Here is a 26,558-nt window from a genome sequence, read left to right on the forward strand (position 1 = left end):
ATAGGTAACCACTAGAACCAAATTTTAAACCTTCTTAAATAGCAAATATATAGAGTATAAAATATGAAATAACATAATAAAACCAAGTCTATAGCAATCACTCATATCAATAAATGTAATTGGCACTTTTTAAAGAACTTGAACAAATAATTCTAAAACTTATATAGAATGACAAAAGACCCTAAATAGCCATGCCAATCTTGAATAAAAAGAACAAAATGGAGGTATCACACTACCTGGCATCTAACTATACTATGAGCCTACAGTAATCAAAACAGCAAGGTATTGGCATAAAAAAAAAAACATAGATCAATGGAACAGAATAGAGAGCCCAGTAAAAAACCCACACCTATATGGTCAATTAATCTATAACAAAGGAGGAAAGAATAGACAATGGGGTAAAGAACAGTCTAGTCAATCAATGGTGTTGGGAAACTTGACAGATACATATAAAAAAAATAAAACTAGACCACTTCTTATACCATATACAAGAATAAACTCAAAATGGATTGTAGACTTAAATGACAGACCCCAAACCATAAAACTCCTAGAAGAAAACAGGCTATAAACTCTCTGGCATTGTTCTTAGGAATATTTTTTCTGATAGGTCACCTCAAGCAAGGGAAACAAACAAACAAAATAAAAAAATGGGACTACATCAAACTAAAAAGAGTTCACACAGGAAGGTAAACCATCAACGAAACAGAAAGACTCCTACTGCATGGGAGAAGATATTTGCCAATGATGCATCCAAAAAGGGGTTGACATCCACAATTTATAAAGAACTCATGCAACTTAACATCAAAAAACTAACAATCCAATTAAAAAATGGGCGGAGGACCCGAATAGACATTTCTCCAAAGAGGATGTACAGATGGCCAATAGACATATGAAAAGATGCTCAATGTAACTAATCATCAGAGAAATGCAAATTAAAACCACAATGAGATATCACCTCACACCTGCCAGAATGGTCATCATCAATAAATCGCAAGCAAATATTACCAAGGATGTAGAGAAAAGGGAATCCTCATGCACTGTTGGTGGGATTGCCAATTGCTGCAGCCACCATGGAAAACAAGGTGGAGGTTCCTCTAAAAATTAAAAATACAACTACCATATGACCCAGCAATTCCACCTCTGGATATTTGTCTAAAAAAAAAATCCAAAACACTAATTTGAAAAGATACATGCACCCTTATGTTCATTGCAGCATTATTTACAATAGCCAAAATATGAAAGCAATGTAAGTGCCCATCAATAGACGATTAGATAAAGAAGAATTGATTTATATATAAATTGAAATATTACTCACCCGTAAAAAAAAAAAAGAATGAAATCTTACCATTTGTGATAACATGGATGTACATGGAAGGTATTATGCTAAGTGACATATGTCAGACAAAGAAGGACAAATACCATATGATTTTACTTACGTGTGGAATCTAAAGAACAACTAAACAAATAAAACAGAAACAGACTCATAGATGCAGGGGACAAGCTGGTGGTTGCCAGTCGAGAGAGGTCTGAGATTAGAGTGAGAAAGATAAGGGGATTAAGAAGTACAAATTGGTACTTACAAAAGAGTCATGGGGATGTTAAAATACAGCATTGGGAATACAGTCAATAATATGGTAATAACTATTTACAGTGCCTGTTGGGTACTAGACTAGTCGGGGGAAAGTTCATAAATTATATGTATGTCTAACCACTATGCTGTTCACCTGAGACTAATATAAAATAATACTGAATGTAAACCATAATTGAAAAATCAGAAAAAGGGGTGGAAAAAGGTGAAGAGGAATAATAGGTTCAAATTTCCTCTTGTTATAAAACAAATAAGTCATGGAGAAGTGTTATACAGTATAAGGAATATAGTTGATAATATTGTGATGGCATTGTAAGGTGTCAGATGGTCACTAGGCTCATCATGGTAATCACTTCTTTAGGTATATAAATGTTGAATAACTACAGTATACATCTGAAAGTAATATAATATTGTATGCTGGCTATATTTTAATAAAAATCTTTAAAATTTTTTAAGTTAATGGTTAAAATGATAAAAGAAAATTAAAATAACAAGAATAAAATATCTAGACTTAAACACTTCAAAAAGTGCAAAATCCATGTGAAGAAAACTTTGAAACACTCTTGGAAGAATAAAGGAGAAAAAGGCAAATTAGTGGGGCAGAATATGCCACACCAAAACGTGTGACTTTAGCATAAGGATTATTGAGAGCTAACGGTGCTTGAAAAACAGCTGGTGTAGGAAGGGTGCTCTGACCTTCCCCTTTCTTCCTGAAAGCAGGAAAGCAAAATCCCATGAGAAAGGTGCCTTCCCTATACCAGGAGGAAAAGAACATTCTTTTCACCAAAGAGGGAGTTGAGACCAAGAGAAATATGTACAAACAGATCTTGTCAAAATAACCCTTATCTTCTTTTGTTTCTCCGTATATTTTAGTTACTGTTATTGTTCTTTGTTCAGTCTAACTGCTGTGGGGTCTTTATTTTCCTGTGAAGGCTCCCATGTACATTTAAAAATAAAATCTGTATGCTTTTGTCTTGTTAATCTGTCTTATGTCAACTAATTCTCAGGCCTCACCAGAGATTCTAAGAGGTAGAGGTAAAGTTTTGCCTTCCCTACAGTAACATATCTAGGGAGAGTCAACATTTAAAAAAATTCTCCTAAAATTAAGTTAAAAACAAATCCAACACTGATTTTAAAATATGCCGAACTTTAAAGTTCACATAGAAAAAAAAAAGGTATTGTCAGGAAAATTCTGAAAAAGAAGAACAATAGATCCATATTGGCTATTAAAACATATAAAGCCTCACTAAGTAGAAGACTGTGAATTGTATACATGAATATGCAGGCAAAACAATGGCATTTAATGAAAAGTCTGGAAAAAGACCTGGATGCATAAAGGAATTCAATATAATATCAAAAAGCACTCCCGAGTCATTAGATTGAAGATGGACTTTTTAATAAATGAAGTTGGGATAACAGGAAAGCCATACAGAAAAATACAGACTAGGATATGTACCTCACATGCTCTACACAATATATTGACTCCAAATGGATCAAAGCTTTAAATGTTAAAGGATATAAGAACATAAAGTTGTAGAATAAAACTGGGAAAATAGTTTAAAATCTTGTATTGGGGAAGGCCTTTTAAATTAAGACTTAAAATCTAGAAGCCATTTTTAAAAGCGAGATTGATAAATTTGACAACATAAAAAAAATTCTCCTTGAGAAGAAAAAACATACCAATAGCCAAGTCAAAAAAAAATTACATACTTTGGGGAAAAGTTGAGCTTATATCAGAAACAAAGTTCAAATCCTAATACATAGGTTCATGTATGTATATCACCTAGGAATTAAGAACCAAAAATTCAACTCAAGAAAAGAAAATAGGCAAAGGACATCCAAGTAGTACACAAATAAATACAAACATCTCTTAACATAAAAAAATATGCTCGACTTCACTCATAAAAAGAAAAATATACACTGAAACTATAGTGAGATTTTATTTTTACCTCTAAAATTGGAAAATTTTCAAAATTCTGACAAGTTTTCAAAACTTGACAATACACTTAGTTGGAAAGTTTATGGAGAAACAAACATTAGCATATCTGCAAAATCATGTAATCCCCTATGAGAACAATTTGCAATATTTTTCAAATTTTCAAACATATGATTTTTTGACTCAGAAATCCCATTCTGGGATTTTGCTCCACAGATATAACTCTATATGTACAAAATGATAAATATACAAGATAATTAATAAGAGTACTGTTCAGAATAGCAAAAGATTGGAAATATTCATGGATCCATCAAAAAGATTGTTAATCCATGATATATCCCATAATTAAATTTTATGCGGTTGTAAAAGGAAATAAATGAGGAACCTCTTTATGCAAAAACACAGAAATATCTTCTGTATATACTGATAAGTAAAAAAATAAAGCAAGATTCAAAACTACATTTGTTATTGAAAAGGTACAAAATAAAACTAATATACTAATTTCTTAGTTTGTATTTGTAGAAGTAAACTCACTAGAAAGATGCATAAGAAACCAATAAAAGTAGATCCCTGTTTAAGGGCAGGAAAGAATGAGGTGAATGGTGATAGAGTAGAAGCGAGGATTCTCAGTATATAATTTCTTATATCATTTCTTTTGAAACATATAAACACATTAGTGATTTTTAAAAATTAATTTTAAAAAATGTATTGTTTCTAGATTGCCTCACACTCACCCTTCTAAACAGCTGAATTCGATATGTGATCCAAAAGAAAGATCTTTCTCAATGATCACTTGCCCATTACGTAATTCTCCTGGGTTGCTGCATGATCTCTCTGAGAGAAAATTAAAAATGAAGATTAGTGATTTCAATTACTCACAGACACGGAATTAGAGAAGCTTTGACCTCTGCTTCCAGAAAGACCAGAGGTTCAAATTCAAATTTATTTCTGATCCTGGCTCACTGAATTTTTATTTTGGAGGAAAAAAATAAATTCAAAAATCGATCTAATTTTTTCTGTTATCTTTTACCAATAGAGAAAAATGGTCAGCTAAATTACTGTGGCAATCTCACCTACAGTCTAGGATTTAGCACACCGACCAGGAAGTTATGTTTCATTTTATGGCAGTGGTGTATACTTTGAACTTAGGCCATTCAAATATGCATTACCTTGGTCACAAAAGGAAAAACAAACAAAAAATAGTATAGATTGTACACCCTTATTATCGGAAAAATATCACAGAATATAGTCTCAACTGAGAGAGAATCATAGCATCTTCTTCCAAATACAGCAAGTATTTTGGGTGAGCTTTCTTTGGAAACTGCATTATCACTTTCTAGGCATATAACTTTATACAATTTCTAAAGAGTGAATCTCGTTTTCAATATATTAAAATTGAATTTATAGTTAACTTCTGGAAGAAGTATTTACTGAATTATGTTGTAAAGAATGGACTTATTTTTCAATGCAACTAGATAGCTCCTAATTTTTCTCTTTTATTTACTTGTTTGCTTGTTTATATTTTTCAAAAAGTGACATACCTGTGTACATTGAAATCAGTCATTGACAAATTGATTGGTTTCTTAGTGACTAAAGATTCTCATTTGTATTCAGAAAGCTTAGTCCCTGAGACAACTTTGAAAAATGGGAAAAGCACAAATAAGAAAAATAAATGTTCCTACTTACTGACGCAGAAATCACTGTAGTGCCATGTGCCTCTTGAGTCACAGGTAACAAATTGATTTCTTGAACCGGTCTTTATGTAGCCGGGGCGGCAGGTGTATTTCAGAGAAGTTCCAGTTTTGAAGTTTGTCTCATTGAATTCATTTATTGGAGAAGCAAAGTTTAAATAGGGAGGGGGACCACAATCACCTGGACACCAAAATGACAAAGAGCACCAGAAGTTGTAGCTTGGGACGCGGTACCTTAATGTTTACAGTAGTATGATTTTTAAAACAAGAACCATTCTTTTCTCCTCTAGTCAAGAAAAAGAATAACTCCTATTATCTCTATTATTCAACAAATCCAATGACTGGTCAACGATAATAAAAAAAGGGAGAAATTTTTCATTCTTTTCCTGTTGTATATGAGATAATTTATTTTAAAAGAATGGCAGACATGATTTCATTAGTCTATCAGATTTCCCATATCTGCTGACTCAGATGTATCCGTGCAAAGCTAGACGTCCCTACAATTTTCCTCAAAAGAAATAGAGTATTTCACTAATAATTACTTTATGTAACATTGTTTGCCTCTGGAAAGGGTACCTGGGTTGCTGGGATAGTGATAAGAATAACATTTTTAATTTGTACTTTTTTGTACCTTTTGGATTTTGAATGATACGAAGGAAGAAGCATAAAGCCCTTGAATAATAAAAGCCTTAATCCTGCTTTCCTTGCAAGAATTAAATACAGAACCAATTTACCTTTTAGGAGCCACAGTAGTAGTGTACACTTCCCCTCTCCATTCTGGATAAACCCACTGTAGTGAAAATTGTTCAGCCAGGCTGATAGACAATATAGATTTGTTTCAAGTCATTGTTGGGAGACAGATTAGGAAATTCCTGGAGAAGAAATCTAGGGGAAAGTGTCTAGAAAACTGCCTCTTGTAGAGGTAAAGCAAATTCTCCTTAAATTCCAAATAATTCCAAATTTCAAATAAATTCCAAATTCCCGGTCAAATAAACCCTTTGTTGCTGAAGCTGGATTTCTGCCAAAGCCTTAATCTTCTCTTCGTTAGTCTTAAAAGTGAACAAACAAGTAGATGATCTTGAGTATTTGTTGCCAGTCTGAACTTGTCTCCTTATTACTCACCAAGAACAGTAGACAAAAGAGCAGTGACCAAGGTTATTTGGAACAGAGTTGAATCAGAGACTCTCCACAATCTAGAGAAGGACCAGGCTGTCGTTTTCCCCTTTCTATCAAGGGCTCCATTTGGAGCTCTTGGAGGGTACATGACCTGTTGCTTCTCCGATCCTTTTCTGCTGAAAGAACTCAGTTTAGTAAACAGTCATTGAATTCCTACTTATCATAAAGCACCAGAATGAAGGCTATGGGATCTGTGTCTTCAAGGAAATTACAGCCTAGAGTAGAAGAAAAGACATATGCACAAATGTTACACAACACATAACAGTGAGTGGTAGCCTCTATGGGAGCATTCTGCTCAGAGGAGGAATGAATTCTGAGTGGAAAGATGGGAGGTGGCTGTATCTGCATTAGGTTTGCTGTAAAAGTTAGAGAATGGATGCGGAGAAATTGGGGAGCAGTAGATAATACTGTGCTGGAAAATAAAGTGTCTGAGAAAAGGAGACGGTTAAAGAGTGAGAATCTATGTGTATCTGAATAGGACGAAAGAGCCAAGTTTAGGAATTTATAGACACTACTCTTTGGGGAATAATGATCTACTTTTTTATTTAGATTTTGTTTTTGGTTTTTTTATTCGTAAGCTAAGGAGTGATACATAATTTAAGAAGATCACTATGGCAGATGTGTACATGAAAGATTGAAGTGAACAGAGAGAAGAAACAAGGAAGTTAATTAAGAAGACTACTGCAGATGAGCCACAGAGATGATCTGACCAAGGAAATGGCAGAGGAAACAAATGTAAAACAAAGCAAAACGAAAAAGCAAGAAAATGATGAACTAGAGAAGAGGAGTTGGATTGCTATAGTTTTGGGAGCTCTTCATGACAACTGTCAATTGAGGCAATAAACCATCAAGCAATTTGCAGTTTTGAAAAAATAGTTTTTTATATGTGTATATAAAACCATATTTATGTAGTGATAAGATAGTGATAAGAATAACATTATATTTATATGGTTTTATATAAATATGGTAGATATATAGAGATCTATATATGTAGGTATGTAGAGATAGGGAAAAAAAGAAAAATATATGTGACAAATGTACTTTCGTTATTTAATTAGACTATTTAAAGACTTATTTAAAGCAAAATCATGAAGGATATTTTTCTCTTCACCACCATTCCTGTTTCCTTTAGTGAAAACAATATATCTTAAATTTACATTAGAAAGAGTCTTGTCCTTAAAGGAATATACGAAGTTCACTCCCAATATAATGTTGAATTTCATCTTTTATTCTGATATCTCTGTTACATCTAGATGAGTCTACACTCCCCATGTGTCCATAATTCATACTAAGCACATATCCATTTAGATAAAAAGGAGTCACCTCAATATTTCTCTCAGAGATGTTTCTGTCCCACATTATAGAAGAAAAACGTTTATAGTGGCCCTTCACACTATGTAGAGAGGCCTAACTTCTTCATTGAGTAATGATTCATAGAATCTTATCTTTCCCAAATTCAATTCTGATGAAGCCATTCCTCCACCAGTTGTCAGTTGGGAGGAGCCGGAAACCACATTTTAGGCATATTCTCTTTTGTTTCATTCTCTCTGTTTTCCTAGTATATCTCTCCCAATCTCAGATCTCTGTCTTTCTGCCCTAGCAATCCAATGAGACAGGAGACAGTTGAAGTTAAGGCAAATTCCACATATTAAAAACCAGTCCACTAAATCATCTGTGAAATTTACTAAATATGATAAATTTCTCCCAGGCAATAAAAGCTTCTATGAACTACAAAAAAAACTATACAAATAAGTTTCTTTAATTTTCGATGTCAGTAGATTTGCCATGTTTACTGAACTTCCGTGAAATTGAAGAAAGAGATTTCAAAATACCAATATGTTGGCAAAATAGAATTTCACCATAAAAAATCAAGAGGATAATAGTATAAAGTGAAAATTCCCCATATGAATTGTTTCAATTGTCATTACTATATATTCACAAGAAAAATGTATACATTGAATTTACTCCAAGAAACATTATCTGTATATTTATAAAAACACAGCCATAAGATTAAATTCTTACCTTCAGAAAATGGAACAAAAAATATTTAAAATGCTGCTACAAAGAATATATTCATTAGCTACGTCCAAAAAGAATATATTTATAATTATCGAATATAGTCAATGAATACTTCTTAAAATGATGTTAAGTAGATTAACAATTTGATAAATTCAGCAAATTGACTTCAGTGAACGGATTCTTCAGGAATTGGCATAAACTCAATTGGCTTCTGGTGAATAACTTTTTAGTAGTTTGGTCTGAGCCCCATGTTCCATCTGGTGGGGACTACCTGGATCCCCAACAATTCCAAACACTTTCACCCCTCCTACCCTGCCCATATCCTCTGATCTCTTGCTCTTTCCTTCTCAATTCCTATTCATTCTGCCAGTCCCTTCTCCAACGCCCCCTCTCGTCCTCCAGGCAAGTCTCCATATTCCAATTACAGTGTAGTATTTATAACTCTGATTCTAACTTGGTTTGTACCTAACAGCTGAAGTCTGTCTTTACTACTTGAAGTCTGAGAGTGAGTTCTTATTCATCTCTGTCCCACCTAGTACATAGTATTCTGCCTCACGGTTATTAAAGTAATCAATAAATGTTTGTTGAATTTACATTCAAAAGCACCAAGGGACAATTTATGGTTAACTGATTTTAAAGCAAGACACACCTGTATCTTAATGAGAACCCAGCCTAGAGATTTTATTGTAGGGTTTTCTCCATCCGTAACCTGAAGTCATCGTATAATCAACCAGTCAACTGAGGACAGTATAAAGGGAAGGAATAAAAAAAAAACTAGTGCTCCTCCCTCCATAGGTTATGACAGGAGGTAAAAGTCAGCCTCACAAACCCTACACTGTGAGGGATTTATATCACTCAGCCTTACACGAGGCCACAGGCACAGGTGGACAGTATGTGACTAGGCCCTGGGGCATGGGTTCTGGAGTCAGTCCCAGGCCCTGTGAGTTCAACCACGGTTCTACCACAAGAGGATTTTGTGCCCCCAGGCCAGATATTTTAAGTTCCTCTAAGCTTCAATTTCCTTTTTTATAAAATAAGATTGATAGCTATACATGTCTCCCAGAATTGCTAAGAGGGGGCTGGGCTTGGTGCATGGATGGCACATAGTAAATATTGAAAAAATATTTTAGAAAAGAGTGACAGCATTGATGTTGCAATGTGACTCTGACAGGACCGGAATTCTCAGAGTCAAAACATCATTATAATAATGATATAAAATTGTAATGACAGATGGCTGAATCACCAAGATACTTTAAGCCCCAATGCAGAGGAAAGCCCACTGGACTTGGTACAGAAGCACTTGGCTGAGTCTTCACTGTGGCCTTTGGTCACAGTGAAACCCAGTCCCACACCCAGAGCAGAGATACTGACTCCCATGGGGCCTTGCCCAGGGCTTCTTTTTCCCTCACCTTTATTTAACTGTCTTCCTGAGAGGGACTCACCTACTCCTATGACTTTGACCATCATCCATGAATCACTCACAGACCTCTAAGCCTAACAGTCTCCTATTGGTGCAAAACTTTACATGCTCCAGAAACTCAGTTATTAATAAAAATCTTATTCTGCCCTGTTACTTCCCATGTGTAAATGTTGAGCCATTCAGCCCAGCCTCCTTTACTCTTGTTGCTAACTAGTGGAATTTCCATGCTTAGCCTGAAAATTATGGATATTTTAAAAATCAGTGAAAGAAATCTCAGCAAAATAGGAGAAAATACTTTCTCTTCCCCTGAAGGTGCAAAAAAGCTTAACCTACATCATAAAACTGACCTTGCAAATGACATTTCTAAGAAAGAACTTGTTCCTGGACTTTAGAAATTATAGCTTTGCCACTTGAATGTAACCTTTAACCTTGGAAAAGTCTATAATTCTGACTGGTTATCTCAGCAAATTGTTTTTGGGGGGGTTGTTTGTTTTTGGGGGGCTGGGATAATATTTAAATTAACATTTCTGTTTTTTAAAGGTATAGCTATTTGTGAGTTCTTTGCAAATCCAGAAAGAAATTACTATACTTTTTTTTCACTTGCAATCCTGAAAGCAAGCTAAAACTTTTGACTCTGTTGAATTTTTTTTTTTAAATTTCAACTTTATTGAGGTATAAGTGACTAAATTAAAAGTTATTTAAAGTGCACATCATGGTGATTTGATATACATATACATTGTAAAAATAGTCCCCCCTCCCATCATCTAGTTAATTAACACATCTATCACCTTACATATTTCTCTCTCTCTCTTTTTTTTTTTTTTTTTTTTGGCAAGAACATTTACGTTCTACTCTCTTAGCAAGTTTTAATTACAATACAGGGTTTTCAACTGTAGTCACCATGTTTTACATTAGATCCTCAAATCTTCATCTTATAGCTGAAAGTTTATACCCTTCTACCAACCTCTCCCTATTTCTCACCCATCCCCAGCCCTGGCCAACACTTATTAGATTTATTTAAAAAAAAAAAAAATGTGTGTGTGTGTGTGTTTTATTTTTTAATTTAAGTGATAATTTACATGGTTCAGATCAGTATATCCAACTGCTCCATTTCTATCTCCCAGGCACCTTGAATTCAATAGATCCTAAACTAACATACTATCTTCCTTTCAACGGTACTTGACCTCTGTGCTTTCTGTTTCAGCTAAAGTAATAATCTTCACCCAGGCCTCCAGAAATCTGAGTCATCCTAGCCTCCTATCTCTTGGCCCCTTTCCTATTTAGAGTCTCCAGATCCTATCATGTGATCACAATAGCATTAGAATCTGTCACACATTAGAATCTTTTATACCCCACTTCCATAGTCCAGGGTTAGGGTCTCATAATTCTCTTCACTCCAGCCTAGACCACTGCAATAGTATCCGAACATTTGTAAGCCAGCTTCTACATTGATGCAGTTATAATCCTAAAAAGCAACTTACTTAAAAACCTCAATGGCTCCTAATTCCTTAGGTCCCCAAACCTCTATCTCTCCTTCTGCTCACTTAAAACACCATGCTTCAACTGCCTGAAGGTACTTAACCTTTCCCAAAACACATCTTTGAATTTTTTTACATACTGCAAGTATTTGCATAGACAGTCTCTTGTGCATGAATGCTCTTACCTTCAACATCCAGACCAAATGTCATCTCCTTGGTAAAGAATTGCCCAACACCATCAGGAAACATCAGTCTCTTCTATGGTCCCCTAGTACTTTCTGATACCTTGATTATAACACCACATTATATTGTAACTATCTACTCACTTCTACGTCCCAAAATAGATTGTAGATCCCTTAAAAGCAAAGGTGTTCATCCAATTTTCTTGTCCTAACCTGCTGTTGTAACTGGCATATAATAGCTATACAACAAATGTGAAATAAATAAAATTTAATTTAGTTTTATCTTCTTAAATGACTAACTGCTTTACTGAGGACCTAATGAAATAATATGTAAACTGCTTTGTAAATTTTGTAGAAATAATACATTGTTTTGACTTCCCTCACTAGTTCTCAGAATGTGTGGTGTCCCAGTGGGGCAGGTACAATGTTTGCAGTTCACCGTTCTACTCCTTGAAGTCCCTCAGCAGAACCTGCACAGGACTCAACAGACCATGGAGTATGGAGATAGAGGCTAGGACTTATGAGTTGAGAAGAATTGAGTTTGAGTCCCAGCAATATCATCATCTAATTTTGTGAAATACCACCATCTGATCTTTAAGAAGCTACATCAACTCCTTGGATCTCAGTTTCTCACCACTAAAATAATGTTAAACTTAGATCATCTTTCTATTCCCTATGAAGTCGAGAATTCTGTAACTACCAACTGAAAAGCTAAGACTTCCCTAGCAAACACCCCCATATTTCAGTGACATCATCATCTTTTAAATTCCTTTGGAAATAAAACCAGTTCAAGAGCCATAGTCAACATGAATGGTATCTTGTAAAAAATACCGTTGGCACTGACCAATGCAGTACAATTTGAAAGGCACTGGGAAAATCCTCAGCCCCAAATTTGTACATCTATTAGAGATTACTTTTCAAGTTAATGTATTTATTTTATCTAAACTCTCTCTTTTAAAACTCAGATACCTTCGTACAGAATGATATTTTCCTCCAGTCTCGGGTGGAATGTCTCCTTGCTTATACCTGCACTCTCAATCACAACACTTTCAGACTCCAGAAGGAATGTGCTTCCATGCTTTCTGCTCCCTTCCTAGAATTTCTTTACCTATAAGCTCCTTCATTCTGGGCTCATATTATATTCAAATGTATTTCTACACCTAATACAAACCTTCTTTGATGTTTCTTCCTCTTCCAAATACTCTACTTTTCATTCTCCTTGTACTACTATATTTAGAGACAAAACAGGAGCCAACAAAAAATGGCTGAAGAATTAAAATGAAAATGAAATAATACCTAAACAAGGTATTCCTACCTAAACAAGAAGAGAATTTCAAGAAGAAATGATAATCAACATCGCCAGATTTGAAAAGTGGGGGAGAGAAAGGAGGTGAAGATGACTACGGCTTCCAGCTTCAAAAACGAACTGGAGACTGACCAACATCTTCCTTATTACAAAATCTAAAGGTCTTTACTGTCATTGGTGAAGAACATGTGGAGGAGTTAATAAAAATCTCCAAAGGAAATTGCGTCAATTTTCAGAATGTAGACTATGAAAACCAGGTCTCCTTTAAACCCCTTTGGGAAGTCTGGCTTTCCTCCTGCCTCAATTCCCCTGTGTGGAGAGATGGGGGACGGGGCAGGGGAAGGATGAACCGACACACTCAACTTTTAGATATGATAACAAGAATAACATCTTACTTCTTTTCTGCTTCAGTTTATTTTATTAGTATGTATTATTATTCCCTCATTTATAATAAAAAATTGAGAATCAAGAGGGGTTAAAAGTACTCTTCAAGTCATGCTACCTTCTAATGCAATACTCCTGAAAAGATACTGCTAAAACACTCCCAAGATTTTGTCTGTGTCTTATCCTTCTAATCTTATATTCTTCAAAGGGCCAAACCACCAGCCTTTCCCCCAAGGTATCCCAAGGAATTCACTGACCTGCAGGTAGCTGAGGAAGAAATAGAAGACTCTATTACGGTGCCTTGTGTAGTTTTTAAGGAAGAAAACTGCCTTTATCTCTAACAGTCTTAGTTTCTCCTCAGATAACAGTTTACCAGAAAACCTTGAAGTTGGCTAGTAATTGTTCACCAAAAAGTCTCGGAATCCCAGCCACGTGATTGGCTGATCAGGGACAGCTGAATGGAAATGGATGGGCAGAGGCTCTCTACTGGCCCAGTGAATAATTAACAGCAGAAATACAGCACCGGTATTTACCTAATCTCCTTCCTCTTCACTAGCCCTCATTCTTGATAACATGTTGCAATCATTTTTCTCCTCTGCCAACCATTTCCCCTAAGTGAAAAGATAATATGAATTTGATGCCAGAATTTTTTTTCTTTTCATAACACAAGATGGTTAAACAAAATGCAATCCAGCTAGCCTGGAAACCTTGGATACCGCAGGGTTCAAACTAGGTTCACAAAAATGATCCACTGTCCATAAGTCCGACAGGCTTTCCTGGGGCTCAGTTACCTATGGATGACCTTGCCTTGTGCTGGTCTTCATCCTACCCCGAGAGCGCAAATGGTGGGGAGTTTAACACACATACTGAGTCCCTGCTGTGTGCCAAGTTGTCTAGAACAATATTATTACTTAGTTAATCTAAACTACTACCACCACCACTACTACTAAATGCTGGGCACCAAATGATCTGCAGAAGTTAGTCTATCATTGAGTGCTGCTAGAAGACTGCAATGAAGAGCCAGTCGTGTTTGTTATTACATAGCTCTAGAAAGGATGTCAAACCCTGTGAGGGCTTGACATTATCAATTAAGCTATTAATCCTCGGGATTAAGATTTGTATGCTCAGGGATGTGGTTCCATAATGTAGCAGTTAGCACGTCTGCTTTACATGCAGAAGTCCTGGGTTCATGCCCCAGTGAGGCCAGAGTCAATGGTCTATGGCCATGCCACCCTGAATAAGCCTCATGTCTGATCTCGGAAGCTAAGCAGGGTCGGGCCTGGTTAGTACTTGGATGAGAGACCACCTAGGAAGACCAGATGCTGTAGGCATAAATAATAATAATAATAATAATAATAATATGATTGTATGCTCAGGAAATTGCTATTAAAGAGCAATTCTTCCTTAAACTTAATTTTTTCTGTAACTAACATGAGAAGTCTCATAAAGATTTCAGAAAAAAAGGAGTTGAACCACAGCAGGAGTTTTGACAGAAGATGTGACATTTGGGCTGGGCTTTGAATGAAAAGTGGAAATTATTAGATGAAAATACAATGTTAGAGGTAAAAGGAACATGGGACAAAGGTGAGACTGATTTGCTGATTTGACAAGAATGAGCAGAAAGTATTCCACATTGTGCAAAGTTGTGAGAGCTGAGTTAGAGAAAATATCATCTTAAAGTTCGGTCTTTAAAATACCATTTCCCGATCTATTGGAGTCCTTTCTTTTCCACAGTGACTATTACAAATTTTTCTCTCAAGTCACCAAATTGTCTTACTCTCAGTAGATGACCTTGCCTTTTACTTTACTAAAAGAATTCTGCATTATCTTCTCTCTGCCTCAAGTTTTCTCTAGTGTTCCCTCCTGTTTCAGAAGAGATTTGTTTGTTCTTCTCCTTATTTGCAATGCCTTTCCTCCTGAAATGTTCCCTTAATCTTGCTGAAACCTCAAATTCTAATTTTCTTCTGTTGGACTTCTGAAGAGGCTCCTACACTTCCTGCCCACTCTTTCTCATTAATCACTTCACACCCCTCCATTTGTGGCCTTCCAATCTGGCTTCTCCCCACCCTTACTGACAGACCTCTTTCAGGCATGCCTTTGTCTCCAAATCCAAAATTTCTTTATCTCATTTCTTATCATTTCTTGGCAGCCCCAAACACGCTGATCATCTCCTTTCTGAAACTCTCTAATCCCTTGGCTTCCATGATCCTGAACTTTCCTGATTCCTCCATCTTACTAATTGCTCTCTCTTAGTTGTCATTACCACCTCTTCCTCCTTCTCATACCTAAATATAGATATATCCCAGGTTCTTCTTCAAAAAATTTTTTTCTTCTCATTTTTAATTATCTTACCATGGCTCTAAATATTCTCTGTAAGAGAACTACCCCAGAACTACATCTCTCTCTGATTACTCTCATAAATGCAGACTTACATTTTTCTCTTGGTCATTGGACATCTTACAAGCACCTCATACTCAGCGCATCCAAAGGGAAACTTCTCATTTCCTGCACAGAAAACTCACCTTCTGATTCCCACGTCAATCCAAGCTCCCAGGAATGGAATTTCAGATTCATCTTTAAACCTTTCCTCTTCCTCCCCTTCTAACATTCTATCAGTGGACAAGTTTTTTTCATTGGATTTTGCAATGTTTTTCATGTCTGCTCTTTCTTTTCTATTTCTACTGCCATCAAGCCAGTTCAGGTCATCATGGCTTCTCATGCGGATTCTTGCAGTAGCCCTTTAATGGATTCTCTTTCTTAATTCTCTTCCCACTTCCACCTATACTACCTATTGTTGTGAGAGAAAGATTCTATATTCTGTCCTCATTGCTCCCTTGCTTAAAAGTCTTCCATCTCAGCTCATTGCCTACCAAATAAAGTTTAAACTCTCTAAAATACCCTTTAAAAACCCTCTATAAACTCGCAGTGATATATCTTTTTAGTCTTTTCTCTCATCACGTCCCCATGCTTTAAAGATTTAAGTGGATTCAGGCTATGTGCTAGTCCCTAAACATGCCCCATCTTTCCTGCCTCTTCACAGCACCTTTTCAAAAAACTTATTAAAAATTCTATTTAAAACATTAAAGAAGTTTAAGAGAATAAACACCTGTAATTTCATCATTCTAAGACAACTGTTTTCATGTGTGCCTATTATTGCCTTGTCCTTTTCTACAATAATGAAGGTTTTAATAAGTGCAAACATTAATACTTATTTTTCTGTATTCTATTTTTACTTGAGTTATTTTTTTAAGATTTTGTGTTCAAAATTATCACTGTAAAAGGCTGCATTACATTTGATGTACCACAGTTTATTTAAAAATTTCTGGTTTGGACATTTCAAATGCTCACAAGTTCTTGCTAGTGTAGACAATGTAGGCAATAATATAATAGTTTTAAATTAAAAATTATTTTGCTCAAGTTAGATTAATCCTAGGAGTAAATTTTCTTGGTTAAAAAGTTCATGATGCTCTTACTACATTTCTTAAATCTTCTTTCCACTTGAAATGTCTTCTCAATAATCTTTGTCTCTAACTCTTACTCACTTTCAAAGGCTCAAATGACTATGACCTCTTCCTTGACAATTTTCCTGCCGCCTCCTCCCAGACAGAAATCACCCTTGTGACATTTGAGCTCCTACAGCACACTGTTCTGTGAAAAGTGTTTATTTCATTCTAATAACCCTGAATTAATTAATTGTGTGTGTGTTGTATCTATTAATAGACTGGGGGTTACTTGAGAGCCCATCTGTTATTCTCCTTTGTGACTTCACCTAGAGATTTTCAATTATTTCAAGCTCTCTGAATTTTGTATTTCATCCAGATTTCCTATGTGTTTTAAGTAGAGGTCAGAGTGCAAGATGGAAGAAATTTGTCATATCAGTTCAGTATGACTTCTTGACAGGAAAATCTTGGGATTCTTGTGTCTTCTACCCTCAAAAAAAAGAAGAGAATATATTCGTTTGTGTTGCACCACCTCAAATTTACCACACAGGGCAGACTTTCATCCCAAAGGCAGAGAATGATATTACTAAAGAAGATTTGGAAATCTGGTTTCATAAACAGGATGTAGGGGAGACCCAGGAGAGAGTTTGGGTCCTAATTCTACTTTTTTCTCAATAGGTCATTTTAAGATATAACTGTTCTTAGCCTATTTTCCCAAAATGAGAGGTTAATTTTTACCTCATAAATTTTGGTTAATTTGAGGTTAATTTTTGCCTCCTCATTTGTCTCGTATTAAAATATGAGGCACATTCTAAGCTGCGATCCAAGCTTTCCGTTCTCTTTACAGACAGGAAATTAAACCCCTTGTTCCCCATTCATGTGTTGCTAATTCTGGTCTTAGACAACCACCACACTTGGTCTTTCCATATTTTGAGTGCAACATAAACACAGAGTGTTATGTAACCACAGTTGGTTACTATGAAGTTGTTTTTCAGTTCAATGAGAGAAAAATCTGAAACCAATTTTTACTTTTTAACCAAGAGGAAGATTTATTCAGAGGTGCATTTGCCAGTCTGCTCAGCTACAATGTCAGGGCACATTTTTGCCTCCAACTGAGCTTTCTTTATTTCCAGAGAATATTTTAGTTCCTCCATCGTTAAGCCATTTTCATTTAATCTTTGCATAAAGTTCTCTATGGCTTTGCAAAGTTCCTTATTTTCCTGAAAGGCAAGCTGAAGAGAGAGAAAAAAAATTTAAGTTCCAACTTAAGAAATGAGACCCAGTTCTCTCTAAAGCCTATGAATAGTGCTTACATCCCTGAGTGAGGGTTCAGAACCAGGTTAACTTAAGTAGGGATCTGGGTCTTCAACATAATGTTTAAATATACTTATTATTAAACTAAAGAGGAGAAAATTGACGTGTTCAGTGTTTTTTGGAGTTTAAAAGAATTTTAGAGACTTTTCACAGAAGAACTCCCAAGTCTAAGATATGAGTTTATGTATCTTGCTCTACAAAGCACACGAGACAACAACTCCACAGGGCCTCATGAGGAATTTGTGATGATAGTGGAAAATGGGAACCTCCATATATAAAAATGCAAGTTAATAGTTTATGAGCCCATCTGACAGGCCAAGGTCAACCTATTCAAATACATCCCAAATTGAACAGATATTTACTAAGCATGTGGCAGGAGCAATGACAGGCCCTAGAGATACAACTGTGAACAAGAGTCTACTACTTACAAGTGCCTTTTCCCCCTCAGAAGCTGGTTTGGGAGCTTCTTCGATCAATTCACAGACTGGAAGAGCACTGCTCCACTCCCCTTCCACGCACTGCTGTTCTTGTGTGCCCACTAAGCAGTATCTGAACAGAAATTAGATAGCAATGTACTTGGCCTTTCCACCTTATGAGCTGGGCAGCTAAAGCTGATTTTATGTCTTTGTATTTCAGTATTTCATGCTTTGATAGAACCCATCTCCCTGCTCCTGATCCATAATGTATGTTTAAGTTATCTCAGTATTACAAAGCAGTATAATAAAGTAAAACTACTCTTCTGAGGAGTGGAGAGGACCCAAGTGATGAGCCAACCCATAATACATGGAGAAGTAAGAAATTCTGAACATATGTGTTTACACACAGTTTTTGGGTAGGGAGGGTGAGAAGAGAAGCTCTTCATCATTTAGTAACTTTTTAAAAAGCATCCGTTATCTGTGCTTTTAAAAAGAGTAGACAGCTAGAGACAGCCATCAAATAAATCTTAGTGAACTGTCTAAAAAGGAGCTGCAGCTTTTAATCAGAAAAACACAGGAGTTGACTGCAGAGTTTGTTGGGGATACGTAATGAGATTGAAATGCTAGTGAGGGCACATGATCCTGAGTTAATAAGACTGAGGCAAGGGAAAGAAAAAGCCAGATCTATAAGGTAGGTGATCAGGTAACCTAAATTAAGGTTAGACTTTAATTAGGATATTTTAAAGATCTATACTCTAAATCATTCTATCTGCACTTCCATATGTTCTGTATTTCTGTAAGTTTTTCGTTATAAAAACACATTTTTAATACTTTATCTTTTCTTAACTAAGGGAAAAAAAGTGATACTTTAATTAGGATAAATAGGATCAGTCTGTCTTCTAGAGATTAGGGAAAGCTGGTAGTGGACTAAAGCATCTCTCAAAATTAGAATGAGCTCAGAATCCTGAAGCAGCAGGAAATCAGAGGACCAGTTTGAGACCATGCTACTAGTCAATTAGCAAGATCTTATATTTGAAAGGCCACATGCACTTACCTCTTTTCACAGTAATAAGTAATGGTAGATCCTGAGCTGAAATCTTTTCCTTCAAAATAGCCATGAGCTGGATACCCAGGAGGGCCACAGTCTCCTGAGAGACAGGAGTATAGAAATGACAGTGGTAAAGTTCAGTTATGCTCAATTAACAGCACCCCCAAATTTATGACTGTCTATACCAGCACCTGCTGTCTTCATAGCATCATAATTGGGAATCTGGAATATGTTCTCCATTCATTTCCTTCTAGTCAAAATCATATTGGTCCATGGGAAAGATCCCCTCCCCCCAGCTCATCCTCCAGTCATTAGTGATTTGAGAGTATTTTTTGATTGGCAGGAGCTCCAGGAAAGGAAGCTTAAGTTGTAGGAATGTTAACTGTCAGCATACAAGAAAAGAAAAATTGATCACATGTAGAAGTGGAAGAAGTAAAGTAACTCTGAGATAGGAGATAAATGGTGTGAGCTCAAAAGGAGGTTGACATCCCCTGTGAGATAGAGTTGTGAATATGAGACCTTCAGAAAAACAGAAAATGGAGCTCAAGCAGTGGGGATGAATCTATAGAAACTGTGGAGAGATGGACAAGGTACTAGATGTTAGGAGTTTGGGTTCTGGTTCTTCCAGTAGCCATGGAGCACTAAAGAAGCCATGTCATCCCTCTTGACTTTTTTCCTAACCCATGAGTGGGTTAAATGATATTATCTCTAACGTCCTTTTTTACTCTGAGATTGAGTCTAGACATGTTGATCAAGATTAGAGGCTGAATCAAGAATAATTACATAGGTGTATATTTATTGAAACATAAAAATCTTCAAAACAAATAATTGCCTAAAAACAGCAAATCATTAAAGAGCATGTATAATAATACTATTTATGTAAAATATAGTCATACACAAACATAAAAAAAGTGAAGTCTGAAAATTATATATCAAAGTACTCTGCTAACCCTGGGTGGTAGGTTTGTAGGTAATTAACTGTTTTCTTCTTTTATTTTCTGAATTTTCTACAACCGAAATTAATTACTTGAGCAGTTAATAAGTAATTGTTAAAATATCAAAAGCCGAGTTCAAAAGCTGTATAGAGGAAAGGAAAAAAGAATTTCAAGAAGTTGATTAAGAAATTCCTGTTTAGACAGGGTTTCTCTGGTGACTTTTAAGAGTACAATTTTGAACAGAAGGAGATGATGTTGATCCTGGATCTAAACAGAAAAGAATCGGCTTTATTCGAAGACCTAGGGAGCTTCCCCAAGAATCGGACAATGAACTAAAACAAAAAAACAGAGATCCTGGATTCTGCAGCTAGCAAGAGAACTACTGAATTAAAGGAGAGTAAAATAGAGAAGGCCTGAAAAAAATAAATACTTTACACCTGTCAAGCTAATGATGTAAATGATTTTATGTTTGTAATTTAACAGCATGTAGTATATATTTTAAGTAATCCCAAACTATATAAATAAGGATATATATAGTTTCTGCTTTTAAACAGCCTATTTATTACTTTAATAGCTACTTCCAAAATACATCTAAAGAATGATATCACTTTCTCTCACTGACATAAGTGGCTGGCCCCTCATATACTGAATGATATTAAATGTAATAAATTTTTTTAGCTAATCTGATTAGTAAAAAAATTATATCTAATTTGAACATCCATTTCTATAATTATTAGTAATGTTTAATAGTCTTTCATAAATTTGAGAGATATAAATGCCTTTTGGGACTAATTTTGGAATTGTCTATCTTTAAGATTTTCTTACAAAACTAAATATACTCTTACCATATGATTCAGCAATTGCTGAATTTACCCAAAGGATTTGAAAACTTGTATCTACACAAAAACCTGCACACAATGTCTATAGAAGCTTTATTCATATTTACCAAAACTTGGAAACAAATGAGATGTCTTTCAGAGATAAATGGATAAAATGTGGTGCATCCAGAAATGAAATATTATTCAGCGACAAAAAGAAATATGCTGTCAAGCCACAAAAAGACATAGAGGAACCTTAAATGCGTATTATTCAGTGAGAGAATCCAATCTGAAAGTCTACCCCTCTATATGATTCCAACTACATGACAGTCTGAAAAAGGCAAAATGATGGAAACAATAAAAATATCAGTGGTTGAGAGGGGTGGGGGAAGTAGAGAGATGAATAAGCAGAGTATAGAGGATTTTTAGGGCAGTGGAAATACTGTTCAATATTACAAAGATGGGTACATGTCGTTATACTTTTGTCCAAATCCTTAGAATGTACAACTCCAAGCACGAGCCCTAATGTAAAGTATGGATTTTGGGTGATTATGATAAGTGATGGTGATAATGGGAGAGGCTACACATGTGTGGGGGTAGAGGGTATAGGGGAATCTCTGTACCTTCTTCTCAGTTTTATTGTAAATTTAAACTGCTCTTTAAAAAAAAGTCTTTAAAAAGATAAATAAATTCATAATATAGATATATACCCTTCTAAATGAGATTTTTAAATTAATTTTTTGTTTCATAATTTTTAATTTAAAATTCTGGTTAGTATTGCACTGTAATACTAAGTATGCCCATTCATGATCATGACATATCTTTTCTTTTATTTAAGTCTTACTTTATGTCTTTCAGTAAATTTTCATGTAAGTCTCATGAGTGGAATTATTTTTACATTTCAATATTAACCTAATAATTATTACTAGAAAGCAAAATTATTGATTTTTCAATATTTATTTTGTATTCAAAAATAAAGTTTTTGGTAGAATTTCTTGTATCTTTTAAGTATATTTGCAAATAATGATATCCTGCAATTCAGCAATTACTCTGAGACTATACTATAGAAATAATAGAATAGCATAGACATAAAGGTATATATGTATGTGTACACATATATATGATAATATTCATTTCAGCATTGTTTGTAATAGCAAAAGTAGAGAAACATCAATATGAGATATATGGACTAAGTTATGGAAATCCACATGCAGTTATTAAAAAGTAGGAGATAGAGCTACACATACTGATCTGTGAAAGATTCTCATGTATATTGTTATATGAAAAAAAGCAATATGAAAACTATGTATTGGAAAATCCCATTTTTGTAGGTATGTAATGTGTGTAGGTATGTGTGGGTGTATTTGTTTATGTAAAATGTCTGCATAAACATAAGAAAACATCATAAAATAAACACATCTAACTCCCTCTGAGAGCTGTTATACTGTAGTGATAGAAGGAGGTGCTTGTAACTTTTATTTTATATAATTTTATTATGGATGAGTTATGGTTTTTCCCCCTGTTTTTGTGTATTTTTCAAATAAAAACTTTAAGTCACTATCTTGAAGTTAAAAAAAAAAAGTCAGACGCCCCAAACTTCCCTATATATTCGACCTGGTAGGACAGGAATGCTACTTAAGAAAAGAAAAAAATGGTATGTGCTGTTGGAATGCTGTTCCTGTCCATAAAATACATCGCCTGAATTGAGGTTCTCTCTGTGAGCTCCACTTGTTTCTTGGCCGCTTGTTAAATCCTAAACCCTTTCCAGATACAAAAAAAGAGAAAGCATCGCAGGAATGTGGCAAATGCCTGGGGTGCCACTACTGATCAGTATCTTTGAGATTTGAATGCTGTGTTTCTCTTGTACTTACTGCTTTTGCAGACAGGAAGGGGAGGCACCCAGGTGTGGTCCTCTAGGCACTGGCTCCAATTGCTGCCCTTGAGGATGTAGTGCTCATTGCACTTAAATGTGATTTTGTCACTCACATTCACAGGCCCCTGAAAACTGGACTCACCATTCACCAGTACAGGGTCAGGACAGTGGCCCACTGAAGAAGAAAACAGACAGCAGTCTGAAAGGGCCAGGCTGACCTCCTCAGATTTCATTGAGAAAACAGGAAATTAGAGTTAAAACTGCACTTTTTAAAAGGGACTACTATACGGTACCAAACCATATCAATGCAGGATGAGAAAAGACTGGGTTGGCCTAAGTGTGGAAGAAAAGGTCTTGATCATTCACAAGATTGACAACTGGCACATGAGCTTACTAAAAGAAATGACGTATATAGCTGGAAATTACCAACAGCATGTTTATTATCCTGGTATGTTAAGCATTACTCAAAAATTCTTGAGTCTATGTTTGAGGCAAGTGTTTCCTTCCCTTTTATACAGCCAAATATATACATTACTCATCATTTTTTACTTTGTTTTGTTTTTTCCAGGTGGAAAAACAGGAGAGAATGCAGAGGAATGTGAATTTGGTCATATGAATGAAAGATAAACATGCTGGTGTGCTTTACTCTAGGTATACAGGAGAACTAATCAGGTTATTCCTAAAAAATAGTAATAATAGAGAGGATATGGATTAATTCTCCACATCTATAGACACTACAAATGAGTTTTGTGAACTTGAACATATCACTTAGATCTCAGTTATCATACATGTAAATTGAGAACACAAAATTATCCCAGTTCAAGTTACATGATGAATGAAATAAAATATGATATATTTACTTCAAATTAATAACAATGCTACAAAGCAGAATTATTGATTGAAAAAAAGAATAGTCATATGTTGATAATTATTGAAGGTGGGTAATAAAGACATTGAGTTCATTTTGTTATCTTTTGCATAAGTTTAAAATTTTTCATAATAAAAAAATTTTAAAGCAGTATAATATTAAACAAATTACAGCCAAAAAACGTCATTCCAATATATGGTAGAAATTCTTTACTTCTTGTAGGGGTGACTGAATCTACTAAGAGCTGATCATGTACCATCCAAAAGAAGTTCCACCACTAGAGTGCTTTAAAAATGGATTCCTGGAAGTTGAGAACTTGTTTCTTTATAAGTTTTAACATGGCCTCCTGGAGGTAGGATACGAAAGAATGCAGGAAGATGACAAGATGGACAAAGAGGCAGAAAGATCAAACTTACAGTGGCACTTGGGAGTGGGGGTATTCCACTCCTCAGAGGCATTGCAATAAAAGGTTTTCTCTCCTACCAGGTGGAAGCCCGTAAGACAAAGGTAAGTCCCCAGAATTTGTCCTTCCGTCTCCTTTACAACAAATATGCTATTGTTCACTGAAGGAAGTTCTGGACAGCTCTTCGCTGCAAAGACTGCAAGGACAAAGGAAAGATTCACTTGGCATACTGTGTGCTATGAGGAAGCTCTTATTAGATTCCCCCATCCAACTATCTTTTTGCTGGATTATTGTTTCTGATTCCTTTAACTCATCCATGTTTGTGTCCATCCACATCCCTCCCTCCCCAAGAATTCCCAAAGTTTTGTTTTCAAAAGGATAACAGGAATTTCACTCAAATCCAGCCATACATTATTTACTCACAAAGAAACCATCCCCCTTCCAAACAGCAGCCCTGGAGGTTATAGCAGATAAGACCTCTCAAGATTTTGAAACTGGTACTGGTTTCGTAGAAGGTGAAAGTAAGCAGGTAGCCACTCACTTCACTGACTAGAATTCATCATTAAATATTTACTAAGCCCCCTACACAGAACAGAGTATTAAGCTGAGTAATTTGAGATTTTTCGACAAAGCAAATACCTTTCGTTGATTTAAATTTCACTAAAACCCGAGAGAATGCCTCCTAAGCCACAAACTGATAGTTTGCCTTGTAAATTGAACTTAAGCGTACATACCATCTGAGTCAGAAATCAGCCACACTACCACGAGATAGCACACAAACCAAAAAAACATCTTGTGATGATCAATTGCTTGAACCAGACTGGAATTAACCCAGCCCAGGCACCTGATTTGTATCAAAATAGATCTTCTAACACTGATTAAGATCAGACCAACCACCTTCTCTTAGGCAAGGGGTTGTATTGATTCTCCTTCCCTGGAAAGAATGCAAAAAAAAAAAAAAATCTGCAACAGGAAATAAAGACAGCTCTAAGGAAATTGGTACAGAGAAGGGTGGGAGAGACTTTGCAAAGATGCAAAGCAGTGGTAAAAGAGCTGCCAGTTTTAAAACTCAGTCTCAGAAATTGCCAAGTTCTTTTCACGGAAATCTAGTTGATCAATCCCTTTGAACAGCAGGCTTATCCTTCCACAACAGACTTGGGCCAAATGGTCTTGCCATGACCTTCACTTCTGTCAATATTTGCCAGTGTTTATAGTCCACCTTCTGCAACTCCCTCCAGCATTGCGGGAGGAGGAAGGCATGCCAATCCTAGGTGCTTTCCCAAGTAAAATCTAACTCCGGGTGCTACCTCATCCCCCTTTCTCAAATATCAGATATCCTAAGCTGTAAGCAGCACTGAAGACTGAAAACTCAGGGAAGTTAACTGACCCTACTTGTCTCTCATCTTCCAGAGACAAGTAAGGTCAGTTAACTTCCCAGCAAGGAGCTGGTCCTGATTGATTTCAAACTTGAGAAGAACTCCCAAGTCCTGTAGTCATACATTGTCCTCATTTGCCAGGCCTGCGCCAAGCTTCCCATTCTGTGGGCCTGCAGGAGTTGGCCTGAATCAGGAGTCAACCAAATGAACTGAGAAAGAGAGAGATGAGGAAAATGCTTTGATATCAGGAATTAAATCATGTAAAATTGTTTTGGGGCTCTCATAGCTTCTTGTTCATGACTATTACAATGATTAGATTTGTCCATGCTCCAATTATAAAACTGGGGTAAAATTCCTACAAAATTTTAGGTTTTAGAAAAATAATAAATATAAAGTATAAGGGCACAGTAAGGTCTCAAATGTTCTTCTTTTCCCCATCCATTAGCATTACTTTGTAATGATTTGTTCATGTCTTTCTCCTCCACTAGACAACTCTAGGACAGGGAATCTGCCTTGTCTGTGTTTGTGTTCCTGTCCTCTGCACTCCAGAATGCAAAGTAGAACTGTCTGCTAAATGAGTAAAAGCAGTGCAGGATACAGGAAAAGAACACGGTCATCCAAAAACTCTACCACAGCCTCTCAAAGCCACACTGATAATTTATCATTTATTGTATACTGCTTTTATAGTTTTTCCACATCTTATTTTTGCTCAACTAATATATGGGCTCCTAGAGTACAAGCACTTCTTAAGCATAATTTTCAAAAAGTTAATCATATGACACATAAATATAAAATGAGTATGTGTCAAAGATTTTTACTCAACTCATTAATTAATGAGGGGACCATTAAGATGCTACAAGTAGTTCAGAGGATTTGAGAAACAGATT

At 35.7% G+C, this 26,558-nt stretch overlaps 3 protein-coding genes across 3 annotated transcripts in view; all 3 read right to left on the reverse strand.

Moving 5' to 3' along the window:
• The window catches only part of C4BPA (complement component 4 binding protein alpha), a gene marked incomplete at its 3' end in the record, with an annotated part of 21,560 nt that extends 7,977 nt beyond the window's left edge, over positions 1-13,583 (reverse strand). The window contains exons 1-5 of the mRNA XM_023525889.1: positions 13,438-13,583; positions 12,662-12,717; positions 6,338-6,504; positions 5,211-5,396; positions 4,259-4,358 (exon numbers count right to left, since the gene is read on the reverse strand). Of these exons, the coding sequence (XP_023381657.1) occupies positions 4,259-4,358; positions 5,211-5,396; positions 6,338-6,479 (428 nt within the window). The remainder of the gene's footprint in view (positions 1-4,258; positions 4,359-5,210; positions 5,397-6,337; positions 6,505-12,661; positions 12,718-13,437) is intronic.
• Positions 13,584-17,668: 4,085 nt separating this feature from the next.
• C4BPB (complement component 4 binding protein beta) lies at positions 17,669-25,160 on the reverse strand. The gene is made up of 6 exons (XM_011384999.2): positions 25,030-25,160; positions 24,309-24,491; positions 23,023-23,199; positions 19,405-19,498; positions 18,363-18,483; positions 17,669-17,852 (listed from the first exon to the last, which is right to left on the reverse strand). The coding sequence occupies exons 1-6, from the start codon at positions 25,085-25,087 to the stop codon at positions 17,670-17,672; spliced, it is 816 nt and encodes a 271-aa protein (XP_011383301.1). The 5' UTR covers positions 25,088-25,160; the 3' UTR covers position 17,669.
• The window catches only part of PFKFB2 (6-phosphofructo-2-kinase/fructose-2,6-biphosphatase 2), a 32,423-nt gene continuing 30,241 nt past the window's right edge, over positions 24,377-26,558 (reverse strand). Inside the window, exon 15 of the mRNA XM_023525886.1 lies at positions 24,377-24,491. Within this exon, the coding sequence (XP_023381654.1) occupies positions 24,453-24,491 (39 nt within the window). The 3' untranslated portion in view covers positions 24,377-24,452. The remainder of the gene's footprint in view (positions 24,492-26,558) is intronic.

Source organism: Pteropus vampyrus, unplaced genomic scaffold (genome assembly GCF_000151845.1).
Source record: "Pteropus vampyrus isolate Shadow unplaced genomic scaffold, Pvam_2.0 Scaffold640, whole genome shotgun sequence".
NCBI classification, from domain to species: domain Eukaryota; kingdom Metazoa; phylum Chordata; class Mammalia; order Chiroptera; family Pteropodidae; genus Pteropus; species Pteropus vampyrus.